At 46.9% G+C, this 24,601-nt stretch overlaps 1 protein-coding gene across 2 annotated transcripts; it reads right to left on the reverse strand.

Moving 5' to 3' along the window:
* Nucleotides 1-9,543: 9,543 nt before the first annotated feature.
* On the reverse strand, nucleotides 9,544-22,257 carry LOC119149314 (endonuclease domain-containing 1 protein-like). Of its 2 annotated transcripts, none has more exons than XM_037390430.1 (3): nucleotides 22,153-22,257; nucleotides 12,426-12,745; nucleotides 9,544-10,244 (listed from the first exon to the last, which is right to left on the reverse strand). In XM_037390430.1, the coding sequence occupies exons 2-3, from the start codon at nucleotides 12,708-12,710 to the stop codon at nucleotides 9,699-9,701; spliced, it is 831 nt and encodes a 276-aa protein (XP_037246327.1). In that variant the 5' UTR covers nucleotides 12,711-12,745; nucleotides 22,153-22,257; the 3' UTR covers nucleotides 9,544-9,698. The 2 variants fall into 2 exon arrangements, with proteins under 2 accessions (XP_037246327.1, XP_037246326.1); XM_037390429.1 differs by lacking the exon at nucleotides 22,153-22,257 and adding an exon at nucleotides 16,012-16,449.
* Between the last annotated feature and the right edge of the window lie 2,344 nt (nucleotides 22,258-24,601).

The following is a 24,601-nucleotide window of genomic DNA, read 5'->3' on the forward strand; positions in this document are numbered from 1 at the left end:
AGACAATGCTTTGAAACATGCTCTAGTGAAGATGGTCAACCATGGTGCAGATTGCCTGGGCCATTGTAGGCTTTCTGAGAAAATGGTATGTGAAAAATTGCCAGGAATGTTCTACATTTCACTGGCCCTGTGGTGGAACAAATTGTGAAACAGTTGATACCAGATGAAGTAACAACTGAGATCCTAAGCGGTGTCTTCTGCAAAAAGTACTGTGTGGTTTCCCATAGTAAATATAGTAGAAGCCATTGAAAACCTGCCTCTTCCCAGCTGTAGTAAAGTCTTTTGCCTGCTATAGAGAAGGCTTCTCAGGGAACTGCAGCATTCAGAACCAAACTCATGAAATCGATGACTTGCTACAGAAGGAACCAGATTGTACCAGTGATTCCAAGATCAGCAGTAGCAAATGAGGAGGAAGCTTTGACACTCAGATACAATGTGTGAAGGATGCAAAAAGTATTATGGCTTAATTCTCATGGGGACAGAGTGTCTTTCCACCTACAGAGCACGAGTGGAAGGGGTGCACCCCATCACTGATAGATGGGGAAAGAGCCCTGGCTGAAATGGCTTCCTAGAAACACTTCTCCTCCTCCTACCATATAGCAGATGTATTGCTGATATAACTGCAGCCTCTCCCAAGCGACCAGGTGTACATATGGACCACTTGCCCAAGCACTTAGATGATGGCATCGTCATTACAGCCCACACACCACCTTCCCCACAAAGAGAAATGCTGGATACCTGATGTTCCCCCAACCCTTCCCTAACTAGATGGGTCAAACACAGACATATTTTTCTCTTCCTTATGCTGGTCTTCTTGGAAAAGGAAATTAAATCAATTTTTCCTCGGCATGTAAACTGAAAATCTTACTGGACTCCCTTATGGATCAGTATACACGTGCATTTGTCATTGTTCCCCTCTTCCCAATTGTTTTAGACTAGCTCCTTCCACAACAGTTACTACATTATTCCTCCAGCTCAGAAAAGGATGCTGGAGGTTGCGGCAGCTGATTAGTTTGAAAACTGCTTTCATAGCTGCAGAGCACCAAAGAACCTAGTGCAAAGCCGTTTAAGGACAGACTCAACCATACGCAATACTTGACGTACTGACATTATCGGGAATTTGTGAATTTTGAATAGTCTTCTGTCTCTTTTTAGCCATGCTCCACTTGGTTCATCTGACAAAATGCAAGCAACTCTGTCCGAGGCAGACCATGGAGGGGAAGAAGTCCCTTCAGAGAGTAGTTCACCTCACCCTATTGCCTATGTATATGTGTATGTGCGTATTTATTTGTGCCACAGATACATAGAGATATGTGTATATGGGCCAAATGGCTCACAATTTAAAGGCACCTGTTTCTCTGCATTGACTCTAAACAATGCCTAAAGAATTCTAAAGAATGACCAGATTAGCTATAGATGCTTATATGGCATGCTACAAAAGCAAAATGGGATGAATCCCTTCCTTATAATTCAGGAAGCATGAGACCTGAGTGTAGTTTTCTATTTTGTGATAGAGCGTATGTGTTACTGTTTTACTGGGTTGTGTTCCTGTTGACTTATTCTTACTCCATAACCTTGATATTTATACTTCCCATGGCTTTTTTTTATTCCTGTTGGAATAGGACTTATTTGTACTACATATCTTTATAAAGATGGATGTGTAATGGTCTATTACATGCTGTTATTTTGTATGGGAGCGAACAACAATCTGTATTTATGCAATAGATGAGAGGTTTTCACACCTGGCAGCTGCTCGGAAGGCTGCAAGCGGTGGTACTAAGCTCTCCTGCTTCATTCAGTCAATGCACATTACTTGTTGCTAACACACCTCTGTTAGGCACTGCAGTTAGGCTGGCGTGGCTTGTCCTGCTCAGGGCATTTCACTGGAGAACATTAATATTTCATCTCCTGCTAGCATGCACATTTTTAATTTTTATACAGATAACAAGAGCAGAGTCATGGCTCCTACTTTTCCAGTGGTTTTTCTGCCTTTCCCTAGCCAGCTTGGCTTAGGGACTCTTTCTCCACATTGCATCTTTGTTTCTTGGAAATCAAGGGGGACACACTGCTGGTAAGGGACCTGTAAGTAATAGTGGGTTACAGCCTGGACAACTTTTATGGGGTTTAATTCTCCCAGCTATTAATGCCTACATAGAGATTCTGAACCCAGGTCACCTCCAGCACAGGAGCTGTATATGTACTTTATCAGGAAACTATTAACTCTCAGTTGAGCTGGACTATACCTCTCGGTAGGCTTGGTGGCCCTTGGGGAAATGTTTGTGTCTGAGGCTACAGCCTTCAACATGACAAGCAGAGAGCAAGCAGGATCAATAGGACCCAGCCTGGGAGCAAAACGGCATCACTGGAAGAGGCTGTGGCCAAAGGGCACTGTCACTGTTGTGCTTTCGCCATGGTCGCTCTTACTTCTTTTACATGAGATGCGGTGGTTGATATTTTTATTTTGTAAACTGGTTTTTTTCGGCATGGAACAACGAATGAACTGTAAGAATAAATTGTTGTGGATGTTTGAAAGGCAGCTTGTTCTTCTTGCTATTGATCTAAACTTTGAAAAATACATGATTTATTTTCCATTACCCTCTTGTTTTAACAAAAGGTGTGATGAGCTCAGGAATGTGTCTCAGAAGATTTATTCTAAAGACCTATGCTAAAGCTCACTTCACACATATCCCATCACAGCTAACCTTTAAAATGCAGCAGGAAACTAAAAATATTTGGACAAGAGGATCTCTGGCAATGTCTCCAAAATAGAGAACAGAAGCAGTTACTAGATTTTTACAATCTATTGTAGAGCTCCCTTAACCCTAACCCTCCCCAAAGGGTGGAAATACACATTCTTCTGTATCATGGTCAGGAGCCCGAATGTGGGAAAATGTGTTTTCCCAAAAGTGGCCAGGGTAAGAATTAGCCTGCACATTGCAATGCGTCATCACATGTGCTTTCATATAGGTGTCTCCATGCAAGCTGGTCCCATCATAGTGGAGATAAGAGGAGTCTAGAGACATGCAGCTGTCAAATGCAGGTGTCCACACAGGTTGAATAGTGTTCCAGACCCCAGGGACCATGTCAGCCATTGACTCCATTGACTGTACTGGGAGCTCAGACAGCAGCTTGCATGGAAACAGCTATAGATTGATCCAGTTGCCTGAAGGTAGGTATCTGCCATGACCTGAGACACCCAGGGATGTCAGAGACATCTGTCTAGGGCTAGAAGCTACAACACAGGACTATGGGAGGCCTGTCCTCCTCTCTGCACTGATCGCTGGAAGCCGAGCAGCATGATTTGTTTGTGCCCAGCCTGCAGAATTACCCCCACGTGTAAATACCTGTGATGAGATGTCCCAATAAATGAGCCAGATCCCAGCCCTAGAAGTCACGAAGACTTGCAGAATCTGTCACTCAGATCTGTAAATGCTAAAGAAACCTAATAAAAACATTTCTTGCAACTGAGACAAAATGATTTATGAAGTTTAAATTTAAGCAAGTTTTTTGGTTGCAATGACAAAAAATGGTAATAGGTGGGGATCTTACACACAAGTACTGTTCAGTGGCCAAAAATGGCCTGTGTCTTAGGCAATTTAAACAGTAGATATAAGGAAGGAGTGCAAGGAGGCAGTGAAACAGTACAGACCTGCCTCTCCGTCACAGCCTTAACACTGCAGCTACCCACACGTTTTCTAGATTTGTTTCTACTTTATCTATAGGAATAACAGTGTGGCAGCACAAATACGTGCTCACCTGTGGACTTTAAAGGCATGAGAGCAAAGACTTCAGGACTCCAGCAAGCACCAGCTCCACCAGTCCCTTCCAGGTCTCTGATTCTCTAATCGGTTTCTCCTCCTGCCTTCCTGCAGAAGAAATTCAGGGAAGATGTTCCCTAACTAGATTTCATTTTTACAGCTGTGGCATTCATACCCATACCAAATATGATCCTTTTCTCAAGAGACTCCAGAGGTGTCATCCCAACTGTGGGGAGGTCCATGTAGGATGAGGGGGAAGTCCATGGCTGCAGGGCAAAGTGCTGCTGCGTAAATTTTTGCAAGAGGCAAACCTGGTCCTTTTGCCCTGCCAACAGCCTCCACCTTCCCCCCTCTTCCTAACACAGCCCTTTCAGCCACCTGATGGACCACCAGGACCCAGCTGTGCAATGCTCAAGTAGTCTAGCAGGGAGGAGGGCTCCCAGGTCGATGTTCAAAGCCCAGCATTCCTTGGAGAGGCTCCCAGGGAGATGTCACTGCAGGTGTCCCCAGGAAACCTCCCGCCTCCTCAGGGAAGCTGGTGGCGGCACCACCATGAGCTGGTGAGAAAGCTGATTTTGCTCAGCAGGTCTTCGGTGGGAGGCGGTATCAGAAACACCCTGCTTCAGCATTTCCAGACCCAAATTCTCAGAATTTCCATTTCAAGGGGAATTTGGAAACCCATGGGGTTTTGTTCTGATTCAGACTGAAACCGTATTTTGAAATGACAAAATTTCCTGTGCACGAGTAGCCCTGTTTTCCAGCTCGCTCTGCTCAAAACCGAAGGTTTCTCTCTCCTCCAGTTTTTCGTGGGTTTGGGCTGCTCAAACTCCCTCAATCCTTGGTAAAGTTCTTACTTAGGGCAGTGTAAGAGGAAAATAATAAAACTGAAGGGGGTTAGACTCTTCTTAGACTTAAGTCACAGTACACAGTAAAATGAAGATCATTTTTTGTTTTATGGATTGGAAATGGTGGCACTGGGGTGACTTTGTAAACCGGTCTGTCTCAGTCCAACGCTCTGAGCATTCAGACTAAGATCTCAGAGCCTCAGGAGTAAACGGCTGTTTACCATTTCTGCACGTAGCCGTTTGTTAAAACAAGTCTTCATGTGAGCAGGTTACCCAGAGATGCAGGTAACACAACTGGCGAAAGACATGTGGTTGTGCAATTTGTCAGAAAGAGTGCAAAACTACAAGTACTTTACAGAAGCCAATGTGATACTTAGAAAGCAAACATTAGTTCATAGTAGGACACCTGGCATCTCGGGTCTGAAAATATTAATCTCACTGATATCATTATGTCATGTGAACAAGAAGCGTTCCCAGCAAATGTCCTGACAGTTATGTAAAATCGTACAGGCGCGGCACAAAGGCTTTCGGCACCTGCAGTGTCAGCTCAGCACGTGCAATGTTAACTTTCTCACTAATTTTAAAATGTTATTAATTCCTCCATATCAGACCTGAGATCTCCATTTTCCTTCCTGCTGAAGGTTTCCTCCAAGCCCATTTTACAGCTCCTCTGGCAGAAGTTTTCCTCTTCCCCTTCTACTCATTTGCTACCTCTATGCAGATATGTTCAATGACCCAGTTGTTCTGGTGGTGCCATCCCCCTTTTAGAAGCTCTCAACAGACTTTCCTGCTGTCTCAAGCCTTTAGTTCATATATTCAGGGCCCTTCCATTCATGCCACACTGGGTTTTGCTCTCGGAGTCGCCAACCATCATTTTAGCCCTTTAAATCAAGAAAAGGCACTAAAGGTCAGACAGAGGATGCTGTAGAGATGCAAAGAACCATGATTCATTGGTCCACCATGTAACTGGCCAACAATAACTTTTCACGTGTTTGGATGAAGAATCAGGAGGGAGCACTGTTTTTCAAGTCTCCAGGCTTTCCCGCTTATTTGGTGACCTTGCCACAACAATGCATAACGTGAAAATAGAGATGCTTTTTTTTTTTTTTAAATAAATGGAACATTTTTCTCTTCTAATAGCTCCTGGCAAGACGAAGCAGTTAAGTTAATGTAATTTTTTTTTTCCTTTTTGTAGATTCACATTTACCTGAAGACAGGAAATTCCCAATTGCACCCTCCTCTGAGACTCAGGAAGGACCCTCGTGGCTTTGAGCCTCATTTCCTAGTAGCAAGCCTGTCCCTGCAGGGTGAGATTAAAAGACTTGCACTCCCCCTGGACAGCCAGCTAGGAGACCAGCTTAGTGCCATGAACAGCACGTGTTTCAAGCAGAACCACAGACAGTATACTTGCTGCCTGCATGAAAGAGACAGACAAAACCAATAGCTTCAGAGTGTCCAGCCCAGCAAACGGGGATGGCTTCTCCTTTGTCCAGGAGATGGCAAAGCCCCAGTAAGGTGCCCTCAGGCTGCCTTCCTCACATGGCAGCCAGAGACACTCCTGGAGAGCTTTACAAATAAGCGTATTGTATTTACTTTTGTGAAATGTTATAGCCGTTCAAAATCTGGATGCATCAAAGGAGTTTTTCCCAGCTGCTTTCTCAAGCAGAGGCCAGATGGTGCCACTCTCTTGATTTTCTCATATCCTTTATGTTTTGGGACAGGATGTGACAATACGTTGTTCAGTTCAAGGAGTCTGAGCTGTTGGTGGTTTTGGAAAAGGACTAAGCAAACTGCATGTGAAGTGAGCTTTGACAGCGGTAGGGCCCTCTGCGAGCTGCATGCCCATTCACCCCACCCCAGCAGGCGATGCAATGAGCAACAGGGCTAATGGGGTTTAGCTCCCAGCATCCCTTCCTCCCAGCTCCTGGGCCAAATAATCTTTCCTTTGTGTGAAGTCCCAGCAACCCACAAGTGCCCAGAGTTCTCCCCAAAGACAGACAGACACAGAGCAAACTGTGAAATTACCTTCCCATCTCAGTGCAGCTGCATCTTCCCAGCAGACAGAGGAGCTTCCACCCCACTGGGGGCACACCTATGATGCGCGGACCGGCTTTGGGCTCACCGAAGGGCTGTATCCCTATTCCCCATTCATAGCCAGGGACAGCAGAAACCAGAGAAAGTCACAGATGTAAGCTTCCCACGAGGATGCTTCTGGAGGTGCGGACGGTGGGGCTGGGGCAGCCCTTTACTTAGCTCCAAGCTGGGGTGCTGTGCAAAGCACCCCTGGTGTCTGCTGGAAGCAAGCCGATTCATTTATGGTTTTGGCTTCCCATGTATTTCACATGCTTGCTGTGGAGGGGAGGGCGTTTCTGGGTACTGCCAGGGAAAAAGGTCCTGGGGAGACCCCGGGGAGCTGACAGAGGGGTGACTCACAGGGGTGGCCAGGGAACGGGGTATTCCAGCAGAGCCTGGAAAGCAGGGGTGGTGGGGCATGGGACAGGTAGTTGTGAGGATGAGTGTGGTTTCAGGCCCCAGTGGGTGTGAGGAGCTGGGTGAGCAAGTCAGAGGAAGCCCCATGAGAAACACCAGAGGTATCTGCAGAGGTCCCTCAACCTGAAATAGCACTGATGGTTTCACCCCATCAATGATCTGTGTCAGCATTTGACCTGAGGAGCAGAAGTCTGTCAGGGCAGGGGATCTGGGACCATAGGGGCTATCCAGCAGTAGGGGTGTGAGTAATGTTCCCATCTGGTTCTCCTAAAAATCAAAATATTCCACGACCTCACTGAGCAACACAGCTGCCACAAGTAAGCGCTTCTGCTGTTCTCACCGTGGCAGCTGGAGATGGCAGGACCAGAAGGCTGTGATGCTACTGGGCACTGCCTAGCAGTCTGCGGTGGGATCTGGTTGCCTGTGCTCAGGTGTCCAGAGCCACTGCAGAAACCCTTGGGAAACTTGCCTGGCCACTGGCTGCTGGCCCAGATGGGTGCAGGTGTCCCCCAGGATCCTGCAGCAGATCAGTCACTGGGTGTCTTGCATACATCAGGGCATCTGAAGTAGCCCAGGATGCCTCTTATTTATGCGGCTGAGCCACACCTGGACCTCTGCTGCCTGCAGTCAGAGCTTAGACACCCAGCAGACATGAAGACACCTGCATGTAGGTGTCTGACTCTGCACCTGAACCCCACCCCACGTTTCTGTGCAGCCTCCAAAGAGTTTTGTCCTGGAGGAGCAATGAGACCCAGTAGGCTGATGGACAGCTCCTGAGCTGAGAGGTTCAGGCTCAAGACGGTATCTCTGTGAGACAGTTTGTATGAGCTGTTGGTACCACAATCCACTTTGGTCATGCACATTCATAGGAAAAATAACTGGAGTCTGATGGTGACACTTTTGTAGGTGTTATGGCAACTTCAGATTGGATTTGGACACCCTACCTCCTGCAAGGATGTGGTAGGTACTAGGAAATTACTAGCAGTGACAGTTTCAGTGGGAAGCAATTTCTGGTTTATATATAAGGTGACCCCACAATTCAGCACCGGAGCAAATAATTTATATTGTAAACTACACAGGAACTGAATTATATGGCATATGTTGATATTTTACCCCCATGGAATACATTTCACAAAATCAGTTATACATGAATCTGCAGAACAGGCTCAGAAGCAGAGCAGGCAATGAAATTATCCAACCAGCGTTTGACAGACATTTATCTTTGACTGGTCAAAGCTTGCTGTGTGTCTGATCCCTGAGCCTGGTTGTCTGACACCTGAGCTTCTGCTCTCAAGGGGCAGGTTCCCAAAGCAAGCAAACAAAACCCTGCTAGCAAATGGACATAAACGCGGTCCCCATGTAAGCTCAGGGTTAGGCAGTGTAGTGGTTGTATGTAGGTACTTCCTTCCTTCTCCTTGTTTAATTTATTTACGGACCTCAAGAGAGCGAGGATGCTCCTCCTATGTTTAGTTGTATTTCTTCTTTCCACCTCCCTCTCTCCCTTTATCTTTTGCTGTTGTCATTGGCTTTTTTGGTCAGAATGTATTTGTAGGATAATCCTTACAGGTTCTCAGCAATCCTTGGGCTCTCTGCTTTCCTTGTCCCAGGATGAATCACAGACCCGTTGAGGTTGGGAGGGACATCTCATGATCCTTCAGTCCAGACCCCTGCTCAAGCAGGGTCAGCTACAGCGGGTTGTCCAGGACTCTGTACAGTTGGGTTCTGGGTATCTCCAGCAATGGAGACTCCACAACCTCTGTGGGCAACCTGAGCCACCCAAGATCCACAGCCTTCCTAAGGAGGTGAGGGACAAGTCAGTGACACCCTACCAGTGATATCTAACAAGGAGAGAAAGGAACTATCAGAAAGTGAGGGGCAAGCCAGCAACACGCCATCAGTGATATCTAATGAGGAGAGAAAGGAATATGATCTGTATATGAGCATGGAAAAAAGGGAAAAAAGAGAGGAAAAAAAGCAAAGCCTTTGTAGCGTCAGTGAGAAGCTCTGATTTCCTTGCCCATGGGCTGTTATCCACCCTGTCCCTCCAGAGTGGCCAAGGCAAGAACTCCTGACTAAGAGCTCCCTCCAAGGGTGGGCAGCAAAGCAAACCAACTGGAGGTTCTGCTGGCCTCTTTCTTCCTTTAATCAGAGGGGAAGGTGCTCTGAGAGACACCTGGAAAACTACTAGAGAAGGAAGCAGGACGGATGCTGTCGCGACGGAGGGAAGACACAGTCGCTCAATATGAGTGACCAGCAGACTTTGTTTATTGTGCCTTACAGTCACCTTTTATGCCTTGTTATAATTAGCTCATACATATTACAAAAGTTAAGCTCATTATTGGTTAGTTGCCTAAATACCAAGCCCGCCCCTAGTTTCTCTTCTGTAGTTATCTGTTCCCACCTGTAACATTCTTTCCCACCGCGATCTTCCTGTTATTGTGTAACTTTTGCTTTACTTCAGATAAGCTGAGAGCGATGTGCATTTTTGTCCAGCCAGCTGGACTATGTCTATGTGACCCTTTTCAGCTAGCCATTATCCACAGGATGCTGCACAGGACGTGTCAAAAGCTCCCGAGCCTTTTACACCCGGGATGTGAAGCAGGGCTTATTCCCGGGGACAGTCACTGTCAAACAGAGAAACCTGGTCCCTCCCATAGAGCTGGGTCAACCTGTCCTCCAGCTCCCCCAGCGTGAGGAGCTGGACCTCATTCTTGTCATTCTCGGCAATGACCGCCCAAGCCTTTCTGTGGTTGGTGTCCACCTCGCAGCAGGCACTCGACCAGATGTGGCTGGGTTTATTCACCCTCCCCTTGGCGATATAGTTGTTCCCAGGCACGGCACCCACGATGACATAGGTGGTGTTACAGCCCTGGGTCCTTCTGATCATCATTTGCTGCTCATAGTTCTTCCAAGCACCACCGTTGAGTTTCTCATTCTGGGGCACTATGTTGGTGAGGGTGAAGGTAGCCGTCCTGCTGCCGGAGTCGGAGTGATGGCCACTGGGGTTCAAATGGCCACGGTTCAAACCTGTCAGGTTCTTGTAGTCTTGGAGGATAGCTTGACTCTTGCTGAGTTGCTCTAAGGTGACGCTGAAATAATTTAAGATGGTCCACTCTCTTTCCATAGTTTTGGGATGAGTTGGACCCATCAGCTTGACAGGTAAAGAAGAGGAAGAAGTGTTAGTATTAGGGATGGGAATAAGGGAGCAGGTTTCCCTGGAGCAAAAGTCTCTGAGTTCCAAGCAACTATTATTGTCATCTCGATATATGAAAATCCTCAACTAACACAAGATATTAAAATAAAAAAAAATAATTCACACTTTGTCAGCTCTCTATTTGACTCGTGACCTTTGAGATCCATCCTGCAGCCTGCACTGGGAGTGTGGGTGGATGCATGAGACAATGAGCATTTTCCACTCCCAGGTTTGAAAGGTGACTTTGGTGAGACATCTGCCCTCCAAAACAGGTTCCCTTTTCCCCTGTCTCCACATTTCACATCTGCCCAGGGCCTTCCCCAGTTCCTCCCACCCCCATTCATCACATCCAACCCTCATCACCTGCATCTAATCATGCTCTCATCAGCCCTGGCCTTTGCTCCGTTCAGCCCCATTTCCACAAGCACTCTCTCAGTCTCTGTGAAAGGTTTTCATGCCTTTTTAAACCCGGTCTGTCAACACCCTGATGTTTTACAGGCTTAGGGAAAACAAAGCACACAGCTATCCTCTTTGAAGGCTGGGTGTCTTAGGGAGTCCTTGAAGGTGGACAGGATGGGAAGAGGTTGAGCAGAAGAGCTGTGGAGCCCACAGGACTCCCAGGAGATGAGAAGGACTCAGTCCCTTCTCCTCTTCTCCTTCTTTGCCCTTCATGTAGGAAGAAGTATGTGTGGTTGCTGCAGGAGTACCACACTCCTGAAGCACCAGTGTTTGCCTCCTCTGACCCCATACACAGGGAGATGTGTTGGAAACCAGTCCTAGAGGTGAGGTTTCTCTGGAAAAGCTATAGTTCATTGTGATGATGAAGCTTTTTTGTTCAGTAAGCAAAAATACCTCAGTGCAAGTGGGATCTGCTACTGCACTGCTAATAATGTGCCTCAGAGCTGATGTCTGTGCCAGGGAACACAGATGTGTTCCTTCCGCAGCATCACTGAAAATTAGTTAGAATTGATCAGCCTCTTAAAGAAGTTTATAATCCCCAAAGAGACCCGGGGAACCTAAATACCACAAAAAGACCTCTGAAGAAAGTTAACAAGATCACAGGTTTTGCAGGTGACCTGGGTCTGTGGTCCAGGAGCAAAAGAGAGAGACATTTTTATCCCCCTTAAATGAGGATGCTGCAGTGGTGCTAATACCATATTAGTTGCTGGAGTTCCTATGAGTAACAAGTGCAAATGATTTTTTTCTTAACTATAACACCTTGCTTTTCATATTTAGGGAAACATTTTCAGCCTTCCTCTGCAACAAGGTATGTGGCTTTCTTCTGTGGCTGATTTTCACCTAAATTCCCTATTGCTACCATATACTTAGCAATGACCTCAATTTCCTCTTCTTCTCTTCCATAATTTGCTTGGCCTTTTTTACTGAAGGTCTGAAGCTTGTCAGAAGGACGTTTGGGAGGGCTATGCAATTTGCAGAGAGCTGTGCGCCTGGTGGATCCTTCTGAACCAAGCCTGAGGCAATGGCAGTAAGAGGCAACTGCCGGTGGATGGAGATTGCGCACTTCTGGCTTGACTGATCCTGATCCCACTCGCTTTTCACTGCCTGAAATACCAATAAATTCACCCAGCACTAACCTAACCCTCTTGTTGCTGAGTGCCTGTGTCGAGACGTTTTCACTGGGTCGTCTCACCCAGTTCTGAGTTTCTCTGCACTTCTCTCATGCTACTTACAAAGCTAGATTGACAACTGGGAGCAAATAAGCTACGTCAGGGATGCAAAATAGCTCAGACGAAGTGGAGATCAGAGCCCAGCACTGTCGGTGCCTCAAAATTAGCTGCTGTTAGATGTTTTTTCTTCATCATTTTGTCCCCCACCACAGGATGGTACAGGGAGGGGGGCGTCATCTGACTTTGTAATGTAATGTAATTTGACTTAATATTCCTATTAGGCCAACGTGGAAAACCAGGAATTTTTAGGATATGACTCGCATCAACCTCCCGCTGATGTCTCAGACACAGCAGAGGAAATGTGGTGAAGGTGTTTGATGTGAGATGAGATGAATCCCGTCCCGTGGGTCCATTTGCGTGGGGGGGGGTTGCGGAAGAAGTGTTTGGTTAAATGCTGTAGCTAATCTTTTAATGACTGGAGGATGACATGCCAGTAGGAGAGGACACTCACCTGGGGCTCAACCAGCCACGTTTTAGGTCTCTTGCCCGGTCCAGGCTGGTAGAGGTAAGCAGAGTATACGGGAATACGCCTGTTCCTGTCGTACAGGGTGGCATAGTAATACTGGTTCTTGTAAAGCTGGCAGATCCAGGCTGGGCTCTCCGGCTCCAGGGCTTCATTTGGGGGAGTTGCCCGGAAGAAAAACTGAGGGCATGAACTTTCAAAGGATGTCACCACCTCACTGCATCCCAGCCAGAGGCAGCTCGCCAAGACCTGCAGCAGCAGCAGCAACAGCATCGTGGGGAGGGTTTCAAGTGAAGGCTCTGGCTCACCTGGAGGGCAAATGCAGAGGTACACTCAACTTGGAGAAAGCTCATCATGGCCTGGAGTCATTTTTGTGCTTGTGGGACACAGCTGGCAGAGGAGGGGACTATGAGAGACCAAGGAGGGGACAACTGCTGTCCTCCTGGGTATGGAAAAATCAACAGTGGAATGAAGGTGAAATCTAAAATAGGTTTTAGGTGCCTAGACGAGGCAGCAGTGGGAGCAATCAGCCCGTCTGAGGAGGGATTCAAATCCATCCCACGTCTAATCAGCTCACACAGCAAAGTTTTCTTGGAACTGAGGCATGGTGTGGGGACAAGGCCATATCTTCCAATGTACTCGTTTTGGCCAAGAGCTCAGCTTTTGCACTGGCACTGGAGAACAAAGCCTGAAGCAACCCAGGGGCTGGAAGTCCCTCATTTCAGAACACCATCTCGCTCCTTTCTGCTCTGAAGACCTTCCCACAGCAGAGGACCTGCAGCTGGGCACGTGCTCTGCTCAGCCACCCACAGCACTGAGCTGGGCTTTAGTCTCACTGGGGATTTGGAAGGGGAATAACAGTAACGCTGTGCATCCCACACGTCTCTGGCCCCATGCAAGTTTGCACCAACCTGCAGCTCTTCGGTAACTCCTCTGTGCTCACTGCAGGGTTAGTCTCCCCTAAAGTTGGGTCAGATGTTTAACCCAAAGTGGTCCAGCTTGGGGTCCTGGCTCTCAGCTGACGGTGGGAAATGTGTGTCCTGCTGCTCAGCTTGCATTTTCAGGGTGTCCAGCCCCAGGCAATGAACTTGCGGACACATGGATACAGAAAGAGAAGGGGGCCAAGCAGATGGCAGCAGCAAGCAAGAGGGATGACGCCTCTATCTTATCAACACCCTGGCTGCTGCTGCAGCAATGCAGATACTGAGGGGCAGCTCTTCCCACGGTTGCGCAGGGTTCCTGCCCATGCATATCTTTAGCTTTGCTGATCATTTTTCCTGTAAAGTAAAAGGCACCAGTGCAGGATTTTCTATTTCTGGAACAGAAACAGGTGCTATTTTGTCTTTCCCAGGTGTTGACATGATTTTCAGTAGTCAGCAAGATTTTTTTTTCAGAGAATTTTTCAGAGAATTTTTCAGAGAATTGCTGAAAAATTCCCTGTGATGCTGGCAGCAATGCAGAGAGCATCATCTTCTTTCAGGTGCACCGCAGGCCTTGGGATAGCAGTGATATTTCTGATCTCATTGATATACATTTGATGGAATGGTTTTTAAATAATCAGCATTTAAAATAAAGCAGGCATGAGAAGCAACCAAAAGAATTCATGGGAGAGAAAGCTGCCATGGCCTCTGAAACTTAAACCCCACTTTGGCTGGGGAGGTGCCTGAGCTGAGGACCACTGGAGGCTTGAAAACTCACCTTGCCCATTTGCTCTTTTCTTAGTCTTTTCCCTGACCTTCATCTATTAATTTCCATTGGATTCAAGATATTGAGCTAGATAAACCCTCGCTCTGACCTAAGTCATCTGGTCCTTTATCTCTTTACTAGTGCTGGATCAGAAACGTGGTGACCAGTAAGCTGAAAAATGAGACAAGTGAACCGCAAGAAATGACTTATCACAATGTTCTGCAGAGCATGACTCTATCTGCCCCATCCCAGGCAGAAAAGTTACTGAAAAGTCTTTCTTTTGCACCACCCCCTCAACCAGCTTAAAATACATCTAACGGTATCAGATATATAGAAACCAACCTACCGTGTGAAAGAGCGGCACATAAATATTTTACTCACAGGACTCTGCTCGCCCCAAAGTGGTAGAGGACTTTCAAATGTCTCTGGTACATTCTGAAACCAGCTGTGGCCTCAGGGTGGTTTATATAGATTCTTTAACAGGGTTTAGTGTAAATTTGTCCAGGGCTGGAGCCAGGACCTGTGTTTTTCCAGAGGTCTTTTGCAAGGTCATGGGTGGAATTATGGTACTCGATAAGCTCCATCCACTTCTTATTCAACAGTTTGATGTGAATTTTCCAGGTGACTTGGCAAGTGGAACTTAATTATGCAAGGGGTTTTATGGCATTTCTGATAACCTTGAATCAAGTCTCCCCTACAGCTGCGAGCCAAACTCTGTCAGTGGGCCAAAACAAGACCTTGAACCTACCTTTTCCCAGCGTTGCACATGAAAGAGGCTACAGCCCCCTCATCTGCTTGGTGCGTGCTGTAGTCGACAGGCAGTATTTCTAAGGTAAGTGATGGTGCCAGAGCAGGTGTAAAGGAGTGCCTGGCGGCACCAGCCACCCTCGGATCAGGAGGGCACTCTGCCTCCAGCATCTTCAGTGCATCTTGTGCAACCTTTGTCAGGTTCCTGTGCTGTAGGCAGGGGCATTCAGATGCAACCCAGTGCCTGGTGTTTGCTCTTAGCTAACCGAGACCTTGCCAGAGCCTAGGCAATAATTCTTCCTCAAAGAGATGTCCAAGACAAGCAGGACAAATTGCAATCACCAAGATGAATAATTAAAAAAAGCAGGGATGAATCTGTTTTCCTACAATCAGACATCTCAGTTCAGCATCAGGCATCTCCTTGTGCATCTGTTCTCAAGGCTTCCCATGCTGATAGTTTCCTCAAAGCATCCTTTGCCAGGTTAAACATTTGGCTGGGGCAGCAGGTGAGCAGCAGGAACACTGCCACTATTTCAGATCATCCCACCAGGTTTGGGTGACACTTCCAGATGGATGACACATTGCCAGAGCTGCCGAGGGCTTCAGATCTAATGATATCTGGGGGATCAGCTTCTGGGAGTGCCAGTTCATAGTGGGGTAGTTTATTTCCTTTGGGAATAGCATTCCTTCTTTGAGGTTTTAATCCAAGCATCACCAAAAGTGATTTTTTTTTCTTTCCTGGAGCCCACCTGATTTTATTATTTTTTCAAAGACCAGGGATTAGCTCATGTGGTGACAATTTCCAGGCTTCTTCCAATCTCTTCTGCCTCTAAGTGTCTCTCTCATATTCTCCAGATCTTTCCTTTTCTGTGCTGCCTCTAAGTGTCTCTCTCATATTCTCCAGATCTTTCCTTTTCTGTGCTTGAGTTTCCCAAACCATTCCTTCTGTCCTTGCCTTCCTTAACATCAAATGTTAAAGAGCTGCAAAATACGGTGCATGCATAAACTCTCACTTTCTCCTTGGAGGGTGGATATTAGAGCTCAGCAACTGCAGCCCACACTTTGTCTCACTTATTTAAACTGAAGCTAAGGAAACACTTGGAATATTGCAGGCAATGATGAGAAAGGAGCGAGAGCTTACCTTGAAGCAGTCTCAGAACAGGCAGCTGAGCTGTTGCTTCACTCTTCTCCCTGGAGAAATAGTCTGATCCCTCAAGAGTCCCACTGCAATATATACCTGGTCATAAAAAGGGAAACTCGGGGAAAAGAGAGGATTTCTACTGTTATTCAGGGGAGATTTGTTCATGCCTGCCCAGAAATGGGTTGACAGTTTCTGTTTGCTGTTTCCTCAGGATCTCTCCCAAGTTTGATGACTTGCAGCATCACGTGTCAGCAGCAGATAACTGTGTCTGGTGATTTCCCTTTCCATTTCCTCATTCCTCGCGGGGCACCACTGCTGCTGCAGCTCCTGCGTCAGGTCCTGTTCCCTGCAGACCCTCTCTGGTGGCACTCGCCTGACCAGCCTGCCTCTGAGCACACACAGATGTTCACAGTCTGCTCTTCTACAGCCTCTCAGAATGTAATTAATGTGGTCAGGCTATATATTTTCCCTTCAAAGACGGTGAAGGCTTTGCAATAGCACTTATTAATGCCATCCTGCAGACCCTGGAGGCACACCTTGGTCTCTGCTTGCTGCTGGACAGCCATGGCTGAGCTGGTGTTCAAATAGGATCTCAATCTGTCCAGAAAGGAGGTTCGGTGGAGACTGTTTTCTTTCCTTAGGAATGAATAAAAGGGATTTGAGGGGCTGGACACAGAGAATAAGGTTTGGTAGGCTGTGCTCTCTTGACCTCAGTGGGCAGAGGTAACGAACAGTGTTGGTTCCTATGGTCTCTTTAAGGAAAGCTGGAGGAAAGATGCTGGTCTTCTACATTATTAGTGGGGTGGAAATGGGACTAAAGACTGTTAATGATTATGACCAAGAATCATCAGAAAAAGGCCTGACAAAAGTCAGGGACTCTAAGAAGGGTCCCTTGTCCTGAGCTGCATGTTGGAGCAGAGTTAAAGGGGTCTGGCAATATTCTGTGCACATTTTGATTAAAAGCTGCAGGGAGCACGACTATTTTATCTTGGATTTTTCATTTCTATACAGGCCCCTAGTCCCAGGCCACATGGTGCATGCCTTACTCTGTATCTCTCTGAACCCCAAGGGTTCAGCAGACGCTCCCTCCTGTAGCCCAGTAAAAGCATCGGTGGGCAGCAGTTCCTTGCACTGGATTTTACCCCCTGAGCTCTGCCTTTGCCCTCTGTGTCTGATCCTGCTACTTTTTGTTAGTGCAAGGGCTTGTTCGTTGAAAGCATGTCTTGAGGAGTTGGAGCAATGGGAGCAATGGGATTCTGTGACTCTAGTTTAAAGCATAATTTGACGGACATTTCTGAAGAATAGCAACGTGCTGAGCTTGATGTCCTTGCTGGCCTTCTGTTTTTAACACGGTAAAGCATAAGGTCATGGTTGGAGGGGTGCACAGAGAAAGGAAGAGGACAGGCAGTCAACACCAAGTTTCTTCCTTTTTCAAAAAGTGCTTAAAATAGCCACAGTGAAACAGCAAGCAGCCCAAGCAGATACCAGCTTAGCTAACACAACCAGTACCCAGCTGTGCTATCAAGGATGCAATGGAAACACAGTTCAAGGTTTCAAAAGGCCTGATGGTAAAATCCCAAGCAGAGCAATTTGCAGCAGGCCATTCTTGGAAAACAAAAAGTTCTTCCATGTAATTGGTGTCAACAAAAGCTCACCTGGGTTAACTCTTGTGGTGGACAAGTGAAACTGTTCTAAACCCTTATGTGGGCATTTCTTTTGGAAGTGGAGGAAAATGAGTCCAGTTTAGTTGTGAATGAATGAGCAGTGGGAACGGAACCGAACTCTTCCACTTGTCCACAATTTTAATTAACCTTGGCAAACTTTCCTGAGTTTATCCCAAAAATGTATTGTGTCTAAAATACAGGTAACAGTCCAGGGATACTGTGGCAATGAGTTGGTTGTTATAATGGGAAATAATCCGAAGCAGTCATGAACCTCTCGTCCTACTCCTGAGGTCTATGAGGTCATGCTTTTGCATTTCACTGATTTTTATAAAAATTGTGCTCTGATGCTTACTAACTGGCATGGTTCTGCCTTTCATGTCAGTGTAGACAGTGCCCATATGTTGTCTAGAGCTGTGCACTTTCTGGGTGGAGAAGTGATGTGAGTGATGTTGAATGAACTCTCCTGCAGGCCAGCTCCCATGTGGTCTGTCCTGTAAGACAAACCTCCATTTCTTCAACCTGTAAAGTTCAGAGATGGAAAAATCCTATTGGACCCTCCAGTCTTCTCCTAGTTGGAAGCCTGGACATTCATAGATGAAGTATTTCCAATAACTTTTCCATGTCATGGTTGAAAAGAAACAGGACTTACATCACTTTTCTAGGGAAAATCTATCGAATTCCAGATGTGGCTTCTCCATGACAATGTTCTCCTAAGAATTACCTCAGTTTTCTTTCTATCAGATGCTAAAAAAAGCAGTCCAACCTCCTGCTCAAAGCAGGGCAAGCTATGAGATAGCTGTTGAAATGCAGGGAAATGAAAATACCTCTTGTGACTGCAGTGTAGGAAAGCCAGGATTTTGAACCAGAAGCAGTGAGAAAAGCACTACTACTGTAGAAAAAGAGGTGCCACCAAAGCCTTCTCTTGAGACTTTGGTCCCCATGGAAGAAGCAAGCAAATAGCCACAGAAATGCTAAGTAGATTGAGCACTGCAGGTCTTGAGGAAGGGGTAAATCACAGCAGCAGAAGCCAAATGGGCATGAGAAAACAAAATGTAAGGAAGAGAAATGTTGCTTGGGCATGTGAAATGAGATGATGTATGCTGTTCTGGACCGTTCTCCTTAGAGGGCAGCAAAGATCCTGGCATCCCATGGCCACAGGCAGGACTTGAACATGTCCAGATGCTGGACATGCCATCCTCACTGACCTGTGAGTCACCTCTGGTGCTGGGAGTTACTCTGCTGATGGGAGCGAGGACAGAGAGGGAATGCAGACACCTCAAGGCCAGCGGACTCTTTTGTAGCAACCAGGATGCTGAGACATGCCTGTCTCACCCTACTGCTATGCCAACTATGTTCACCTTTGCCAGGTGTTCAGATGAGTGTAGGCTTCAAGTCATGGTTCGAAACCTGACCTAGATCAGACCAAAGATTTGAGGTGCCTGGCAAAGGCAGCAGCTGCTGCTTCTGTCCCTCCCCAGGGTCCCAGACGTGGTCTCAAAGCAGCTCTGCCACACAGCTCTCCATTAAGGAACGTGGCCCCTCTCCCATGCAAACACCACAACCCTCATCCAGGGGCATGTGAAAATTATCAAATTGATGGAGAAAAAGCAGGGAAAACAGAAAGATATAAAAGACTTACTAGGTTGTCTAATCCCTCCAAGGAGACCAGGTGTGTATTATCCATTTTAAACTATTTACCTTGAGCTGTTCTTCCATGCAACATGCCAAATGCTGGCTTATAGCAATCCTTGCATTTTGGAGACAAATGTGTTCAATCCATCCTTTCCCCGTAAGGATCAACAGTGGTTTTAATAGAGTACGTTCAGCTGAAAGAGCTGGCATGTGCTTTGGGTAACTTCAGTTACATTAACGCCACCAGACTGAGTGCCACGGTCCCTGTGCATGCAGAGCAAGTAACACTTCAGTGACAGTGGGGTCTCCCCCTTGTCACCGATGAAGCACCACCCTGCTGCAAACACTAACCAGCTGAGAGCTGTCTGGTTGCCTGTGGTTACTTTCACTCTTTCAGTTTCATTCAGCTTTGGAGACCAAAAATTTGTTATTTTCAGTTTCTGATTCTCGTGCAGCAGCACAGAGTCCGCTGGGGAGGATTAGGCAATAACTGAAATCCCTCGTCACAGATGCACACCAGTGCTTCTGTGGGCTGGGTGTTGATGGATGAAGAGACAATGGCAAGGAAAAAGCAGGAGAATTGCTTGGGAGCAGAGGTAAAATGTGGACAGCAAAAGCAGTGCGGTAACACTGATGTAGAAGGAAAAGAAGAGCACTGTGTTTGTACCTATGACACATGCAAGTCTTAAAATAATCTTACATAAGGTTGTAAGACATGCCCATCCCCAAAACCTCTATATTCATTCATCCTAACTCAGGCAGTTGAAAAAGAGATTTCCAAACCTGCACTTTATAGTCAATGGAGAGAAAAAGGTGTCTCCAGAGATGAGTTAGTGTAAGCCTCAATTAAGCAAATGTAAAATGGTTCAAATTAAAGCGTTTATTTCTGCTGAGTATAAAGGCAGTGAAAGCTGATAGCTTGGTTACAGATGTCTGACTTGTAGATACTTAAAAGCTTTGTGCATTAAATCCACCCCCTCTCTTGGTGACTCTGGTTTTGGGGTATATCCAGTAAAGCATTGCAAGCCCAGTCACACTATCACTGGGGTCACGTCTCTGGGTCTTGAAGCAGCTCTTTCCCACATACCCAGGAAGAAGCTCAGTGCTTGTGCTGTGGTATGAAAATCAGCAAAGACTTACTGCATTTTAACACCTTTTGTGGACTAGAATGGTTGCAGATGCACTCTAGGTTATGTCAGACAGATTGGTTTCCTCAAGGAAAAAAAAAATAATTGTTTGCTCAGATTGCAAGAAACTCAACCCCATGGCTCAGGGCGAGGAGGGCTGCTGGCTTCAGGCTGATTTTATGGTGCTGCACTAAAAAAGGCAAGCGTTGAATCGATGGGGGAATCCTGCCAGTGAGGCCAGGGCTGGGTGGTCAGGGATGGAGGCCGTGTATGCTTGTGGGAGGAAAAGCAGGGACCAAGCGCATTCAGGTCTGTAAGCATGGATCACTCCTGACTAGATCCTCCTAGCAATGCCCCCGCACGTGGCCTAGGTCACAAAAGATTAGCACCGAAGGGCAGATCTAGGCAGATCTGGGATCTGTCTTTTTGCATTTTCTAGGGCTTGTCAGACCCCTTTCTTCCATCCCTCCAGTTTGCTTCTCCCTTGAAGAGCTCCCTCATTCAACTTAGCAGCATGGCAGCTTTGTGGCTGTACCCAAAGCAGTCAGCCCCAGCCTTCAGCACAGCCTCTCAGGGCGATTCTGTGAGCAGATGCACTTTCCCTGCAGGCCTGGGGTATGTCCCAGCCCCCCTCCTCCGAGCTTTGCTCACCTTTATGGGCAGCGGGTCACTCGCCACCACCAGCACCCTGCTCTGGCGGGCTGCTGGGCTCGGTGACAGCAAGGGAAATCCACGGGCAGGAGGCTGGACTGGAAAGTATCTCACAGGCTGCAGCTGTTCCTCAGGTAAAATGGAAGTCCCGAGACATTAAAGCTTTATCTGGAGCCTGATCCTGTGGGATTTCCTTCCTTCCACCGTGCAGCGATGACAGCACACTTCTTCATAAGCTATGGCAACACTCTCAGCTGTGCTTTGATTTCAGAAACACGCTGTTCTATACAGAAACTAGTCCATGCTGTGGTTTCACATATTTTTAAAAGGATGAAATATCTTTAATTAATAATACAACCTGTTCATTAAGACTCCTTTGATTTCTCTACTTGGAAGACATTTGTGTATTGGGGCCAGGATTTCACCATGTATGTGGGAATCCTAAATCCTGCTGAGACCTGGCTTGAAGCTGCCCTGAGGTCTGCTACCAAGGCGGCCTGAGGCATGGAGCACACATCTTTGGAAAAGAGGTTGAGGGATTGAGGCTGGCTGAGCCTGGCAAAGGGGAGGCTGAAGGACAACCTAACAGCTGCTAATGACAAGGATGCCAGGCTCTTCGTGGTAGAGCCAGGCACGATGACAAAGGGCACCAGCCACAGACTGTGGCTTGGGAAGTGCAGGTTGGACAGCAGGACGCAAAATGCCTCTAGGCGGGTAGCACATTGCGGCGACAGGTTGTTGGGAAATGACAAATGGTGAGTTGTGGAGGTGACTCATGGCTGAGCTGGATGGAACCATGGCTAAGCCAGTTTAGAGCTGACAGGGCTTCCACTTCAGGCAGGGGGTGAGTTGGAGTCCTCCAGCTGCTGTTGCCAACCAGCATTTCTATGACCCTATGGTAGATGCACCTCCCATCTCCCCCCCCTGCTGCCCTGCCCTGCCCCAACACACTCAGGTATTATCTGGAAAATTCAAACAAGTCAGGAGATAGCCAGATTCCCTGGTCCTGAGAGCTGTACGTTAAACCCTTTCTACAGCCCAAAGCCACAAAACCCCACACCACATACCTCAGACAGCCAAGAGGAGGGCACTTTTCCAGATTCCTGGTTCAGGCTCCTTTGGAGGATAGACACCAATTTGGAGGATAGACACCAAACAGATGAGACCCCATCAGCTCATCTGCCCCCGCAAGGAGAGACTGATGATATCCAACGGTCTCTGCACCAACCCAGCTCTTCTGCTAGCCGTGCAAAATCACCCCACGGTGAGAGAACAGTGCTTCAGCCACTCGGGAGCCACAGGTTGGCCCTCTCTGCAATGAACACAGGCTGCGTTACTGCACGTTAATTATGCCAAGGGTAATTAGCAGTTACGTCAACATGAAGATTTCCAGTTAGGCTGCTGGATCACTCTACATGGAAATCAGGTTGTTGATTGTGAGCAGAACTATGTCAGACCAAACTCCAGAGGAAAAGCCTCACTGCTCATTAGGCAGAGCATCCCCTTTGCTCAGGGGTTGTGACTTGGGACTTCTCTGCCAGACTTGGCATCCCCTGAGCCCAGGGATGTGGCAGGGCAGGAAGAGCCAGCCACCTCTGAAGATGTCAGCTTCAGTCATCCAGTGCTCATGAGACATGATAATGCTGCATCGTAGGAGGGTGGCAGATCCTGCTGATACACAGGCATCATCTTCTGTTAAGAGACAGAAGCTGTGATTTAAGAGAAAGCCCTCGGAGATGCTGAAGCTGCTAGTGGAAAACTTACTCCTGTTATGTATATTCTTAACTATGTGTTTTGTCATTTTGTATTTTTGTGACTTTTCTGCCATTATTGAAAAATCCAGACTTCTAAGTAAACAGATCCTTCATTCATAAATCTTGCTTAGTGGTCACACTCATCGATTCCTGAACATATCTGTGATAAAAGGATTCAGACATAACACCTAGCTTTTAGGAAGGTGATAAAACCACTGGATATTAAGTGCTAAAATGCCACTTAGGTTGATCTTAGGAGTTCATTCAACAAAGTGACTAAGCTTCAGTTAGGATCTGTCTTTAAGAGAGCATGAGGAAATGGCCTGCTCTTCCCAGCCACGGGGTGATGTTTTTTCTTACAGTGGACGAGGAGCATGAGCCAACCTTGAGTGCATATGGTAGGAGGTCAGCGTGAAACCCTTTGCATTTTGAGTGCCTGAGACTTTAAAAGTTTTCCAAGTGCCTTTCAAGGATGTAGATGTTAAAGACTTGATTAAATCTAAAATCAATGAAATCTGCTCTCTACTACCTGCTACTTAAAATTTGCATCTGCCATATAAGCTGAGGACCAGTGGGAACAAAGAGACAGCACTCAGACACAGAGGCCCGCTGCTGCATCGTGATGTGTGGGTGAAGAAAGTAGTTAGGACTCGAATCCTGGAACATTTCCTGATGAAGCTGTATTCACAAGAAACTGGCCCTTGAAGCCAGACTAAGGCAGACAATTGCAACAACCCTCTCCTAGCTCACCCTGTCAAAATGACTCAGACTCCCAGATGTGTTCCTAGAGCTCAGCTGATGGCTAAGCAGGATTCATCCTGCTGAAGAGCTACTTCTCAGCGCTCCCTTTAGAGTCAATAAACGATGAATCCACATTTCCAGGGCACAGTTCACACCAGGCAGATGAAGTGTATTATATTAGAAAAGTGCTTATTTCTCTCTGACGACTATAAGGGATCCCAGGGTGACAAGCTCTGATTTCCACCTCTAAGATTACACGGGATGAGTCCCACTTTGTGTTGCTATCTCTACATACGTGATGTCTATTTTATATCATTTAGCCAAAGCCTAACATAAAAGATACAAAAGCTATCCTTTTCCAAAGCCCTGTCCTTATGTCTCTGACGCAAACAGCCCCTCCTCATTCACTCTCATGACCTTGGTATGGCAATCCAGCAGGAATTTCAGGGGAGTTTCACAACCCTCTAGGAGGACCTGCTGCACTTGCATCACCTTTCCTGCATGACAGGATGTTCTCTGGAGAGCACAACAGAAAAATAAGCAGCATAGCAAGGAACAGGAGGGAAGGATGCACCTCATGCAATTCAGTCTTGGTGTTCTTAGATCCAGTAATCTGATGGGGTTGAAGAAGCCAACAGGGCGTAAGGGGCAGAGTTATTTTTCTTTTACTTTTTGGCAGGGTTGCCTGAGTTTAGAGTAGTGCTCTGCATGTTCCCCAAGCCCCAAATAGCTGTTAGCGCCAGAAGAACACCTACTGTGAAGATAAGTTCATGCTAAACTAGCTATGGGCTAGATGCAGATTTGGGGTGCTTGAGAAGTGAAGTCAAAAGCTCTTTGTGCAGGTGACTTGCTCTGAGTCAGACCTCCTGCTAGACCAAGAGCTAGCTCATGGATGCAGTGGAGCGTCAGCTTATGCTTGCTCTAGGCTGACTCCTCCCCTTGTGATGCAGCCCTACCCTGTAGCTCAGCCCAAAGAGATGACCTCAGGGAGCTGAGCACAACCCAAGAGGACTAGTGACAC

Source organism: Falco rusticolus, chromosome 5 (genome assembly GCF_015220075.1).
Source record: "Falco rusticolus isolate bFalRus1 chromosome 5, bFalRus1.pri, whole genome shotgun sequence".
In the NCBI taxonomy this organism is placed as follows: Eukaryota; Metazoa; Chordata; class Aves; order Falconiformes; family Falconidae; genus Falco; species Falco rusticolus.

Coding starts and splice junctions, on each gene's coding strand:
- LOC119149314 (XM_037390430.1), bottom strand. CDS start 12,710: ATGCTGTTGCTGCTGCTGCTGCAGGTCTTGGCGAGCTGCCTCTGGCTG. Junction 10,245..12,425: donor CGTGGCTGGTTGAGCCCCAG/GTGAGTGTCCTC, acceptor TTACCTGTCAAG/CTGATGGGTCCAACTCATCC.